The sequence below is a fragment of the Tachypleus tridentatus genome, chromosome 3 (assembly GCF_004210375.1).
Source record: "Tachypleus tridentatus isolate NWPU-2018 chromosome 3, ASM421037v1, whole genome shotgun sequence".
Classification (NCBI taxonomy): domain Eukaryota; kingdom Metazoa; phylum Arthropoda; class Merostomata; order Xiphosura; family Limulidae; genus Tachypleus; species Tachypleus tridentatus.
Genome location: NC_134827.1, coordinates 99,496,970 through 99,511,767, shown reverse-complemented (window position 1 = coordinate 99,511,767; position 14,798 = coordinate 99,496,970). Strand labels below are relative to the sequence as shown.

The following is a 14,798-nucleotide window of genomic DNA, read 5'->3' as shown; positions in this document are numbered from 1 at the left end:
TGACCACGTTTCAACTGACAGACTATGGGCTAATAAACTCTACAACACACTGTATTTGCTAGTTGTATTGCAAACCTTTACCGAGTATTCAGCAAATTTCAACTTTTTTTAAATGTTCAATACTGTAATCGATTTTTGATAACCAGATAATTACTGATAATTCGTAAACAGTTCTCAAAAATCAGCTATCTTTAATTAACTAACCCTAGCACTTAGACCAATCACTTTTAAAAACCATCAAATACACATGTAAACATAAATGATTTACGTAAGATATTTTGCAGAACTTCTGTAGCAGCGAACTGAATACAATTTGATCAAATTGCCAATCAATATCTCAGGATAATTGATTAGATATATCTTGGTATTTCATGGATAACGTACGTGATGTCTATATCGTAAGCTGGCCTGACGTGGCCAAGTGGTTGAGGCACTCGGACACGTAATCCAAGGACCGTGGGTTCAAATTCCCGTCACAACAAACATGCTCGCCTTTTCAGTTGTGGGGCGTTATAATGTGATGGTCGTTGGTAAAAGAGCAGCCCAAGAGTTGATGGTGGATGGTGATAACTAGCTGCCTTCCCTCCACTGCTAAACTAGGGACGACTAGCGCAAACAGTTCTCGTGTAGCTTTGGGCGAAATTAAAAAATAGAAAACTTTTTTTTATTGAAAAAAAGGGTTAAAAAATAAAGCTTCCATAAAAGTCATTTATTACAAATTTCGCTATTTTTTAATATTTTTGCGAATCTGATGTAAACAAATCAATATGTTTATTTTTTGTAGTATTTTTTTTTACTTGTCATTTCAGTATTTAGGGTTCATAAAGTACAAGTTGCGATAAAAGAATATGAGAAAATAATTGGTAGTTTTAAACACGGTTATCAAATTTAGTAAACGTGTGGCATCTATAGGCTTACAATGCTAGAAATCAGGTTTTGATACCCGTGGCTGTTGACAGAACACAGGAAGCACTTTTGCGCTTAGTTACAAACAAAGGCAAAATGTATTGCACTTTCATAGTTTAAATAAAATGAATAACTTTAAGGTAAACACTTGTTCGTAAACATTACTATTATACAATTACTCAACAATGAAGGTTAAGGAAACCAAGGTTAGAAGATTTTCATTTGCATATTCCAAACAATAAAACAGATGTGGGTTAAAAAGGTCTCATTGTAGCAGCAGGCAGAATTTGTTTTCAATCAAACAATTTCATAACAACAGACTGTTTATTGTTTAAAGATATAACTTATTTTATCCTAATACACAAAAGGCCTAAATGTATATCATTAGTATATTGGACTGACGGTTAAAATAAGAAATCAATCTTTGGACATTATATTTGTAACAATGGTTTAACCCATGTATGTGGGCTCCTAGTTTACCACACTTATAATGTTATAACACTTAGAGAAAGGGTTAGTAATGTACACAATTTTCAAAAAGATTAACAACAGTTTCATTGGTATAGCTCGTAAACAACAATATTATATGCGACTTATTTTAATATAAATTAAATACAATCAAGCTACGATGGCAGTAAGGATGAAACTGTGATGGAAAACATGAGAGGTTTCTCAGATATGAAATAAATTAAAAGCATGTTCAAACACTACATGTGTTTATGCAGGGTCCTCCAAAGTGTTGTGTTTCAAGAGTAATTACTTATATTTCTTGCTTTTAAATTTCATATGTCATGCTATGTTGTAGCATACAGAGTGCATAAATCTTGTGTGATGCTTTTTGTTTGTCTACTGACTGACAGACAGACACTCTACTAAATAATGGTGACCCCTCCAGATAGTCTGTGCTCTCCCCTTTCAGGGAAATAACAAGGAGGATTGTTCTAACTTCATTAATGGTTCGATGTTCAATACGTATAATCTCAAGACGTCACTAGTGGCTTACTAGTTTAAAGTTATTGTGTGTATAATTGTCATAGTTACATACGATTTTAGACAAAAATAACATCCGTAGCTCAGTCTCTATTAATAACCTATGAAACAGAAAATACAAGTTTTAATTACAAGTAATGATAAATATTGTACCAAATTCAGCAAATGACATGCCTCAGAAAATGGCATGTTGTTTGTTTTCAGGTGAGTCAAACGTTTATCTATTGAAGCATTGTCAAAGTGCACTGCACTAACAGACAACACACTCTATAATACCATCTGACGTATATAGTTTGACATCTCCTAACAAAATCCAAACAAACTCTTTTCACCAATAAGCAACCTGTCAACATCATATCAAATACAAACAATCTCAAATATGACCATCGTATATCAGGGTGCTTAATTGCAAAGACTGAATTTATAACAAAAAAAAACTTGATAAGAGGCTAGAACCAGTATTTTCATACTAGAAAACAAAGAAACAAACCACACAATTTCTATCGATTGGGACTTGAGGAATAAGGTGTTCGGAATTGTTCATCTAGTTGTTTCACAGAATTATTAATCAGTCATTTTTTTCCCATTAATCTATAAAACTGAGGAAATATTCTAATAATTTCATACATAAAATTATTGATGTTTCCCTGTTATTGAAAATCACAACATTGTGAAAGCAGGAAAAACAAATTATAAATATCTCACAAAACATAAACTCTTTATGCTGATGTTTATTTTAATGGTGATAATTAAGTACTTGTACTTTATGTACTATTATTATATAGGAACTCAGAAACAAATGTAATTAATTGACTTGCAATTTCAAGGTACTAACGTTAGCAGACTGACATCATTGGTTCTAAACTAAAATTAAGAGAAAACATATATTTTTTTTTTATAAACAAATAAACCAATATTATAAACTTTCAACTCTGAATTCATTATCTATAAAATCATTCTAAATTTAAAATATGAGCAATAAACATCGCTGTAATAATAATATTTATACTTCATGGAAAACATTTTCAAACTAACTTGTGGTACCTCACCTGCTCCACAGGTTAATGTCCAAATTTAAGTCTTTTGAACAACACAATCAAATGCTCAGTTCGTATCAGAAGTTTGACTTACTCTGTGAGGCCATTTAGTGGTTTTTAAGGTTCCAAAATAACTCTTTTATAACAGTCGTTAGGAAGGGAATCTTTTATTTCTTTAATATTTATCACATCTTTCTTCAGTTCTTTAATCTGTTTTTCATAGTCACGCATCCATCTGTGTTGTTCATCATGGGCTTCTTGGAGTTCATTCATTTCCTTATCCAGGTTTGGATCTTTCAGTTGTTGTTCAGCATCTGCCAATCTTTTCTCCAAGTCTCTCAACAGATTAAGGTCCACACCATCAAGGTTATCTGAATAAACAAAAAAAAAAATCTTTATTTAGATATTAAACCTTTAGTTACGGCAGTGATGTAATCTTTAATATTATGAGTGTTTAAAACAAGAACCTTTGATGAACTTCTCTGGATACAAAATCAGTCATCTTTAACCTGATAAGTTTTTGTGTTTTTTAGTTTCGTGAAACTAAGATAATAAAGTTATTCTGAAAAACGTGAGACCTATTGATCCATCTCAACTGTTCTTTTCCCTACATTAAACTAAAACTACTAATACATACATTTAAAAATATAAATCTTAAAGCCAGCTTTTATCATTCATAAACTTGTCAAGCTTTTTCTTACACTCATTTAAATTTACTGCCTCTACAACATTCAAAGGCCAACCCATTCTAAAGGTAAACCATCCCATTAGAAAAATAAAACTGTTGTTTCCTAGTCCTAACATTCTCATTATTACGTATGTAAAAAGATAACGTATCAATGGTATCAATTCCCTTTACAATCTTAAATGGCTCAATCACATTCTCTTCTTTTTTCAACTGAAAACATTTTTAGAGATTTCAACCTTTTCTCGTATGACAATCCCTCCATCGCAGGCACCATTCTAGTAACTATTTTCAACAATTCAGTGTTGTTCCTAGAGTAAGGAACCAAAGACTGAACACAATATTCCAAATGTGGCCCAACCAGTAACCTATACAATGAAATTATGACCTCCTTATACTTGTGTTCAATACTTCTTATACACAAGCTAAAAATCCACCATCAGCAACAGCACACTGACCTGGATGACCTCAGAGACTGACTGACCATTACACTATGATCCCTTTCCTTTGTGACATTGCCAGAGCTATTTACGTCCATATCACACCCACAACTCAAATCATGACAACCCACTTACATCATCCTGAATTAACTACAGCTAAAACCTATTCTCCATATATCTGTCCAACTCATCAAATGATCCAAATCTTTCTGTAATCAGCAGCATCTTCCTCACAGCCAACAACACCCAAGACTTTACTATCAGCAACTTTAAGTTATTGGCCATTTTGTCATCCATGATACTAATGCAAATCAGAAAGAAAAAAGGTCATAATACTGAGCTCTGAGGTATCCCCCTCATGATATTCACTCCAACCAAACTCCATCTGCAACAACCGTCTCCTCTTCTTATCCAATTTGCTACCCCATCCCCCATACCTACAGAAATGATTTTTTTTTACAAGATTCTGTGTGGCACCTTAAAAAATTCCCTCTGAAAATCTAGACACACCAAATCTATATTCCCACCCTCATCCACATAAGCATCAACCTTTTCAAAGCATTTCAAAATATTCGTAAAGCGAGGTTTGTCCTCACCGAAACCATGTTGACCATTCCACAAAACTCCAAATCCTGTTAAATGATCTCACAATGCAACCTCTATCAGGCTTTTTAAAACTCTTCCTACAACCGATGTAAGACCAAAGAGTCTATAACCACTGAGAGAATCCCCATCACCTCCCTGGAAAATAATAACCATACCAACCAACCTCAATCTTCCAGCATCCACCCACCATTCACCATCAAGAAGTTTATCAATTATCCTCACCTAAATTACAAAAGATTCATAAAAAAACACATTAGTAACAATGGGTTTAGACTGTTTATCAACAGCTAATGTAACATTAGAACATCACTGCATGTTGGAGAAACTTTCCTTTTTTTACTTCAGTGCTAGTTAACTTGCTATATGTAGTTTATGCTATATCAACACACACAAAAAACTTGCGTTCTTAACCTGTATACAGCTTAAAAATACCCAACCCAATTCCATATCTCTTCTTTCCTAACAACTTTATTTAAACACTCTAATCAATAATTCTATATCTATAGGTTAAGAGACCAAATTTGTAAAATCCATTATTCTGCTTCGAAATTACGAACTTTTCCTGACTTTTTTATGTTAATTTCATAACAATAGATGAAGCTTCAAGCTTTTATTTTAACTATGAAAAACAATATAGTTTTGTTACGTGAACCAATATTATATATAGCAATGTTATTATATAAGATTCTGATATATATATTTTTTTAATTCTGAATATTGTTAAGAAAAGTTAAAATTGTTTTTGTAATAAACCGAAAACAAGTCACAAAATTATAATTTTAATGTAATGATTCACCAAACTTCTGGGACCTCACTAGCTAATGTTGGAGGATATTCACTCAGACAAAAGATATTTCTTTCATATGTAAAGAAAAATATTAACCAAAAAACAAAATACATACACAATGTACAAATGTTAATGTCCATATCGACTAAATTTAGAACAAGCCCTGGGTACCAGAAACCAGGAGTTGATAAAATCAAAAGGCAATAAGTGACACCTATGAAAAAATGTTACAATTCAGCTTAGATGACAGGGAATACTATAGTATGTTCACTTTCAGGGTAGTTTCATCTAACTTGTGATAATTACCTAATGTATGCTTTATCCTGTCCACAGAATCCAGAGCATCTTTTATCTTTTCAGAAGCATCTGTAGCACTCGTCTCTGCCTGGTTTGCCCTTTTCAGGGCCTGTAATGATAATAAATAGTGAGGTATTCCTCTGCTAGTTTAACAGTATGTGATAAGTTTAGGTTCTTACACTTAACAAACTATACATATCTACACTGACACTGAAACTGCTCTTAGAGTTTACAAGTTACATTAAAAACTATAATCTACAAACATTTTCACTTTTGTAACCTTAAAATCAATGGAGATCTACACAGTGGGGAATAATTTTTAACTTTTTCACCTGTATCAAAGCAATTTCATCTATCTTATCTTTACTAATTTATGGGCATAAAAGGAGTTGATATAGTTTACTAATGCATGTCAGTTATTAAATGCAATACAAGCTGTTCAGGGAAATGAACTGTCTTTAATCATAGTGTTGGAACACTAATTTGTCCAATAATAAATATATATATGTAGGCATAATGCAGGGTTATTATGCTATGCACTGGTAGGACTTGGCTGGGGCATAAACATGAAAAAAACACAACACACGTCAAACCTTTGAAGGATTTACATAATAAAAACACACCTGTTAAGATTTTATGATAAAAACTAAAGATAGATTGTGATTACATAATAATCAATTGAAATGTAAAAATAACTTTCATTACCCTAAAAAAGGGTAAGATTAGGCACTTTAAAATATAAAATTATTAAACTATAACTAGCAAAGAAGACTTGTAATATAATATTCTTATTTCCAAATTGCCATTTTTAGCAGAGTTTATTCTTCAGACAGAATAATTTTGAAAGTGCTATACACGGGATTATTTTTTTGGAGACTACAAGCAAAATAATTCTGAGGGTATTACTATTCGAAAGATAATTGTGATGGTATACTCAACAACTGCTTGTGTTTAAATATTTTTTATGCATTTAGGTTTAGACAGATATAAATAGTTGATTAATACTAACCTCTTCCACCAAGTCTTCACCTCTGTCAGCTTGGTTTTCATAGTCCTTCATTTGGATAGCAGTGTCAGCCACCTTTTCAGCCACATCAAAAGCTTGATCTTGTAACTGGCCTGCTTTATCCTTTGTTTGATATGCATCTTTTCTGATGCCACCTGCATCCTAAGACAGTAATTAAATCAATCTAACTGGTGTGAAACCTTAGATGTACCACACATTTAATATATACATAAAAAAACAAACAAATGTCAAACTTATAACACAGGCTTGTGAATTTAAACTTTATAAAGTTGTTTTAGTCTTAATAGCAGATTTTACACAATTCTTTTATGCAGTCTTTAAAACTTGTATTCATTTTTTCCCATCATGTTAGGATTTTTTACAAATCATGAATTAAAAAACCTCTTACTTAGACCGAATTATTTTGTTTACCACAATGAATGTCTTTTATTATTATGTTTGTTAGCAACAATACAAACAAGCTGAATAAAAATGGTAGAACACTGATGTCAAACGAATATCCATCCTCATTCATCATGATTTTCTTGTGAAATCTTCGTCTTTTAATCTCAAAACTATGTGTGTCTTTTTTTTTTTTTTCTTGTAGGCAAATTCTACAATTTTTTGCCTTTTTATTTCTTTACAGAAATTTACCACAAGTATGTTTGGGTTATTTAAATAACCTCTTGTTGCCATAGTGATGAATAAGTAATACTGGAAAGAAAAAATAATGTCAAAGTGCATGCAGAAACAAAAACTGACACATCGTACAGCTGGTTACTGTTTGTATACTAGAATGATTGATAACACTCTCATGTCGTGATTGGTCTAGAGAAATCTACAGCAAGCAGTTGTCAACAAAATGTGACCCAATTTCAATGAAAATGATTCACTTATGTAAAAGCACGTCTGACATTTTGTGAAATATCTGAACATAGTGGAGAAAAATGGATATAATTTATTAGGTTCAGTGTACATGAATTACTCTAGAACATGTAAAAACTTTAAGGCAGCGAATCCATTGCAGGCCTGTGAAACTAGTTACTTCACAAGATATAAATTAGTGCAAAGGATTTCCTTATAATTTAAAACACATCTAGAATTTATTCATATTAATTTCTTATTATAGTGAACTGTCGACATTGATGTATGTTTTAAAAAATCAACTATGTAGTGCTTTGTTTCTCTGTAGTTAATCACAAAGTTAACAATGGGCTATCTGTGTTCTGCCCACCATGGGCATTGAAACCCGGTTTATAGTGCTTTAGATCTGTAGACATATTGTTGTGCCATTGGGCATCCAAATAATGAATAATTAAATTTAATATACAAGTGTAATTAATTCACAGCTATAAAAATTACAAACAATAATCTATAGCAACTTTTTTGTTATCTTCTATTAATACTGTACTTCACTGTAGCTGTCATAATATTCATTAATATTGACAAACTAGATATAAACCAAAGTATTATGAATTTATTACCATAACATTCTTAACATTGGTATAACCTTCTATATACTGCAATATCACACTCTTTCATGGTGAATGTTCCCAACTTATATACTCAAATTTTACTTAGAACAACTACTGGAAACAACAAACAATAAATGTTTACACTTAATATTTAATGAGAAAAACTCTATTAACAAATACTTATGTTTATGGAAGATGCTACCATTCATTGAAGTTCACACAAATTATTTCAAAACTCTGCAAACTAGAACAAAATCTGTTAATTAATTAATCAGACTTATCAATAGATTACATTCAACAAATCAGTTATTCTAAAACAAGACTTTTGATAATTGGAATAATCAAAAATAGTAACAAGTGGAAACACTAGTTTCTATTAGTTCATTACTTATGTGCATTGCAATACAAATAGATTTTACTGCATAACATTGAATTGATTGACAGTAATCATGAGAAATTGTAATGGTCACATTTCAATTACTTGGATAGCTGGAACACACTAAAACAATAATAATTTGATGTACTAATCGATTATTTATGTGGCATTTATAAACTTAATCACAATTGTGATTCATTAATTATTTTATGCGAGACCAACCAGTAAAAAAATGTTCAAAGATAATCTATTAATTAATTAATTAGATCACTCAGCTCAACTATAGAACTAAAAATAAACCAACTACGACAAGGACGTTGCTATTTGATTGACAAATTATTTGTATTTAAAAAAGTAAAACAAAAATTCTGTTCTCTTTCAGGAATTCTCTTGAAAAATACTGTACATTACTCTCACTGGCTATTCTCATTTTTATCAAATTATTTTATAATTTCCAATGTACTCCAGTGTGTTTACTGAAGCAACTCAGAAACAAAAACAACACTAAATATATACATCTGAAGTTTGTTGTGCTGTTCTCTTAGCTTCTTTAGCGACATCTCTAGCAAACACGGTTTTTTCTTCTGCTTCACTGAGACCATCTTCAGTGTTTTTTTCAGCTTCTTCGAGCATCCTTTCAATCACTGGAGCCTTCTTTAATACATCATTAGCCTCTTTTTTACGGTCTTTAACCAGTTTGTCAAACTCTAAGCAAAAATCAAACATAACACAGTGGTAATTTCCTTTTAAAACTTTGTTTGTTTAAACACTTCATAGATATTCCCACTTTTAATGTGTTTGATAAACCTCTGTACAAAAAGATTCGTTTTAGAAAATTTTAATTAGACAAAAATCTTTTCAAATAATATTTGTTATTAAATCATAACTAAGGAAAATATATTTGAAATCAAATGAAAATATCTTGCTAGAACTGAGAATCTACAAATATGTTTCTAGGCTTAAAAACTGAGGTTTACTTTTCAGAGTATCCAGATTGTTATTAGCCTCTTCAAGCGTTTTTTTTCCAGAAGCCAGGGCTTCCTTTGTCTTTGCCAGTGCAGCATTAGTTTCAGTAAGCATTTCATCTGTAATCTGTAAAAATCAGTAATAATAAACTCCAAATCTATATACTAGATGTATTTCCATATGGACTCTAAAAGTAACCTGTTTTGAGACTAAATAAAAATCAAAATTGATATTAGCAAGTGTTTTTATTTCTTGCTTTTGAAGTTCTGATATTATGGTGTGTTGTAGCCTACAGTGTTTATTCATCTTCTAGTGATTCATTATTGTTTTATTGATGTCACAACAATACAAACTACATTGTTAAGGATCCCTTATGCGACATCATTTCGGTGTCTACTGACTGACTGACATTGACAGACAACACACTACTGTACAGTGGTGCATGTAGTTAAAGCAGGTTATCTCTCCAGGCAGCCTTTGGCCCCCTTTCAGGAAAACAAGTAATCTAATTTTCTTAAATTTTCTGTAGTTATAAATATAAAAATACTACTTTTAATTACCCTTATGTTTTTCTGTTGTTTCACGAGGTGAACTTGTTTTCTTAGCATGACACTAATGTTTGCAGATAATTAATTCTTGAATGACAAAATAATGTGGAAAGCTTTCTGGTTCAGATGTTTGAGAAAAGGCAAGTTCTACTATTTAGACTTTTAAAGCTTACAGTATTTCATATCAGGAATTTTATTACACTGTTATATTAATATCAAAACTTGCATTAGTTCAATACTTTTTTCTCTGCACTAATCATGATAATGTAGGACTAGGGGACAAAAACGTTTGGTAGGGTAAGATCATTTGAATCTAAAACAGCTTTACTTTTCTAATAGGATGGTTGGTCTTTGAAATGAGTTGTCTTCAGGTGTGATAAATGTAGTTAATTTGAGGAAGCTTAAAAGGAAGGCTTGATAGATATTTGAATGCTAAGGGTGTAGCTCAGAGTGTTTTATTTTAGAGTTTAGTAAAGTGAATGGGGTAGTCTAGATGGACCAAAAGGTCCTTTGTTGTCTTTGATTTATATATTAGGTATATATGGGTTGTGTTTGTGCATGTATATAAATATATATTTAAACAATTAAACTAAACTTGTTTTTTAATTAAGCACAAAGCCCACCACTGATATCGAAATCTGGATTTTAGCGTTGCAAGTCCACAGACATGCCGCTGAGCCACTGGGGGGGGCATTACTAAACTAATTAAAATCTGTTGTCATATTCAACAAGTCTAATTTCATGTACAAAGCCAATGAGGTAACAAGCTGTAGCACAAATGAACTCACAATATTTTGATATAACACACAACTGAGAGAAATTAAAGTATCTTTCATTCAACTAATGTTTGTTTCTGGACCTTTTCTTCAAAAGATGTGGTGATGCTGCACACAGTTTTCTTGTATTTTAAACTGGCAGATGAGAAGGAAATACATTACACCAATAACAAACTTTTGTTACTCTTGTGTAACTGAATAGTGGGATTTGACTGTCACTCTTATAGCACAACAAAAGTCCCAAAGTCTGAAGTGTAGTCTTTGAAGAACAGGATGCAAAAATATAGAATATCTTTGAGAAATGATACTAGCCATTGTAATTCTTATATAAATACCTAAACTTATACAATACCTTTGAGAAATGACACTAGCCTTTGTAATTCTTATATAAATACCTAAACCTATACAATACCTTTTTTTATTTGACATATCCTACAATGGAATATGTTTTGTTAAAGTTCTATGTTAAATACAAGTAATAAGTTATGTGAATTACAGAACTAAAATCCACAGATGTGTTTAAAGTGAGGTAATAACTTTTAAATGCCTTCCTAACTGAAGCCTACTGGTGGATCATATTAAGTTTAAAAACCTACAGCACTAAAATACATGGGTTTGTTTCCCCTTGGTGAATGTAGTACAGACAGCTCGTTATGTAAATTTGTGCTAAAACAAACACAACAACTAAAATCGTAACTAAATTTCAGGTTTATCCACTTTTGCATAACTAATATTGTCCATGACACATAATTAATTACATGTAAAAAATAAGATTTTTACAGTAAACTTCTCCATTTTTCATCCAGTCTTTGTTACCTATTACATTTTTGGATAAACAAAAATACACTATTTCACCTAATGAGGTGTTGCTTTACCTGTTGCTGGTGTATCCCTTCAGCTAACAGTTCCTCAGCTTCATCATTCTTATCCTCAATCTCATTCATTAGTTCTTGGTTATCCTGAAGCAGCTCATCGGTATTTCTTTTAACTTTCCTTACCTACAATGTTAACTAACATGAATACAATCATTTTGACTAAGTTATGTTGGTATAGACCTAACACACGTTTTGTTTTCAGAGATGCTTGCAATCACGTTCCTAGAACATACTGTTCAGGATGAAATCCTTTTTATTTTTTTCTGTATTTACCACTTGGAATTAATATGAAATTTGTACACATCCAGGTGTTTTTTTTTCTGTGTATATGGACTTAAAATCGATATAAAACTTGTATATACACACATTTATTCTGTATTTGAATCATTGAAATTACTATGACATTTGCACACACTAAAATTGAGTTGATATTTATATAAAGTCAGGTCCTTTATTTCATATTTATATTTTAAATAGCAAGATTAACCTGATCTTTTCATGTTCTAATATGCATCCATGCATAGCACTAGATTTAAAAGAAGGTACAAAAGAAAATAATGGTTTGAACTTAGAAAAATAATCAAATTCGATTTAATAAGTTTTTGGTGAACAAATGTTTGTCTACATACAGATACAAAGTATTTTAAAGAATCGCAATAAATATTTCTTCAACAGATGCACTAATACCCTACTTCATGTCAAACTTTTCACACGTAGATAATTTCACATCTGACAGCTGCATTAACTATTTTACACCCTCCACTGTTCCTGCAATTTCACATTCTGACACCATCTACTGATTTATGTGCAACTTAACATAAATTAACTACAATGTTTTTCTTTCCAAATGCTAGTACACGTTATCAGGGGTTCTTTCCATAGAGTAGTGGGGCAGCTCCCCCTAGATATTTTATAAATATGGGTTTATTTCTCTAGGATAACTTTTGGTGTTAAATACCCCTTAAAACTCTACCATTGTAGATATATCTATAAAAAATAATCTTGGGGAGTAAAACCAGCCATCATTTAGAATTATCCTCCTTTCCCCCAGAAAATATTCTGTTTGAACACCTCCTAGACATGCTAACAATATATCTTATATGAATTACACATGTCAATCCAAAATAACCCTCCAGGGTTCTGGTTTAATCCATTAAGATCATGTGACAAGTGTAGACTTACTATAACTTCATAACACCAAACAATATTAAGCCCGGCATGGCCAGGTGGTTAAGGTGCTTAACTCATAATCTGAGGGTTGTGGGTTCAAATCACTGTCATACCAAACATGCTTTCCCTTTCAGTCATGGGGGTGTTATAACGTGACAGACAATCTCACTATTCATTGGTAAAAGTGTAGCCAAAGAGTTGGTGGTGGGTGGTGATGACTAGGTGCCTTCATTCTAGTTTTACACTTCTAAGTTAAGGACAGCTAGTGCAGATAGTCCTCATGTAGCTTTGCACGAAATTCAAAAAACAAACAAACCAATTGATATTATCTTAAACTACTTTAAAATGATTCTTTACAAATAAGCAAACCATAATTCACCTTATCTTAACATCTTAAATGTTTAAGTCTGGGATAATTTTTCTCACTATCAGTGGCTCAGATAGCTCACAATTTTAGGGTTGATTCACTCTACAGTTCAGCTCAATCTGCAGTAAATATTAACTATAATGAAGGTTTATTTCAAGTTCGGACTCTAAGCTCATACTTAAATATTAATTGCACTGAAACACTGAATTTACATACCTCTTCTATTATATCCTGAGTTCTGTCCTTCAGTTTTGGCACTTCAAGGTCTGGTACGGTGACTGAACTGACATCTGTATAGATATCAAGAGAATAATCATATGCTTGTTTGGCCTCCTGTTTTGATTCCCTTGCTAAATCTTTTGTCTTCCAAAGAAGATCATCAGTTTCATTAAACCTATAATTAATGAGAAAATCAGTTTCATTCATATTATTAATATAGTATTAACTAAGTACAGACACACATTTCTAAAATGTACAAATATACAACAAGAAGTCCAAGATTTAGTGTTTTAAATCTTGAGAATGTAATTATTTTATTTTATACCAAGATATCACAAAAAAATTCAATAATTCCTCTTAATAATGAGATAACTCAGCTGCATAAACAATTATGCTGATCTTTATTCATATCGAAATGGAAAATTTCAATCAAAAGTTATAACTGTACTATATTGAAAATCTATTTCTAATAAAATACCTATTTTTGTTTAGTACTGCCCTCTATACACAACATTTTGCATGCCACAAGCTTCGAGCTTCCACATACCCCAGGATTAACAATGTTCGACTGCACCTCATATGTAAATCATCATGCAACAACCTTCCATCAATATGACTGTGACAGCCTCCCAACTCATATGACTCCCCCTATTCAATTCTACAGAACTATAAAAAAAGAGTTTTTCCAAAAAATAGAAGTGTCAGTTTTTGTGGGGAAAAAGGGTAGGAATTTTGAGCAGACGTAAGTATCTATTGGAAATATATTTTCAGTGTGGGAAATTATATATTCTGATGCAGTACATTACCTTCACTTATATGCACAGCTAGAACCCAACATTGAACAGATGGAGGGATCAGTGTGAGGGAAACAAACAAGCATCTTTTGAAAATGCCCAAGGGACACTCTAAAACAGGATATCCTCACAACAGAGGATCATAAGCAGGAGAGTGCACCACTTCTGTACCAAGTGTATTCTTCATCTGGTGTAGAAAAGAGATGTCACAGACATGGACAAAAATTGAAAGAAGCACATCAAAAAGGTAGAGAAAGAATGGTTGGAAAGGGATCTGAACCACGTGATATTGGAATCTCAATCAAACAGAGTACATCAACATGGGTGAGAGTAAAAGGATGTGCCTCAAGGTGTAGTTTGGGTGTGCTGTGATGTACTGTACACCACAAATGAACAGGAAGAGAGCACAAACAAAAACACGTCTTGATAATAGTATTGACGAAAAAGAAGTGGAAAATTTGTAGAATCAAATAGAGGC

The 14,798-nt window shown here is 31.9% G+C and overlaps 1 protein-coding gene across 1 annotated transcript in view; it reads right to left on the bottom strand.

The window, feature by feature from the left end:
* Positions 1-1,220: 1,220 nt before the first annotated feature.
* LOC143245926 (laminin subunit gamma-1-like) overlaps positions 1,221-14,798 on the bottom strand; it is an 83,397-nt gene continuing 69,819 nt past the window's right edge. The window contains 7 exon segments of the mRNA XM_076492180.1: positions 1,221-3,304; positions 5,758-5,857; positions 6,758-6,916; positions 9,122-9,312; positions 9,583-9,697; positions 11,771-11,893; positions 13,524-13,701. Of these exon segments, the coding sequence (XP_076348295.1) occupies positions 3,051-3,304; positions 5,758-5,857; positions 6,758-6,916; positions 9,122-9,312; positions 9,583-9,697; positions 11,771-11,893; positions 13,524-13,701 (1,120 nt within the window). The 3' untranslated portion in view covers positions 1,221-3,050.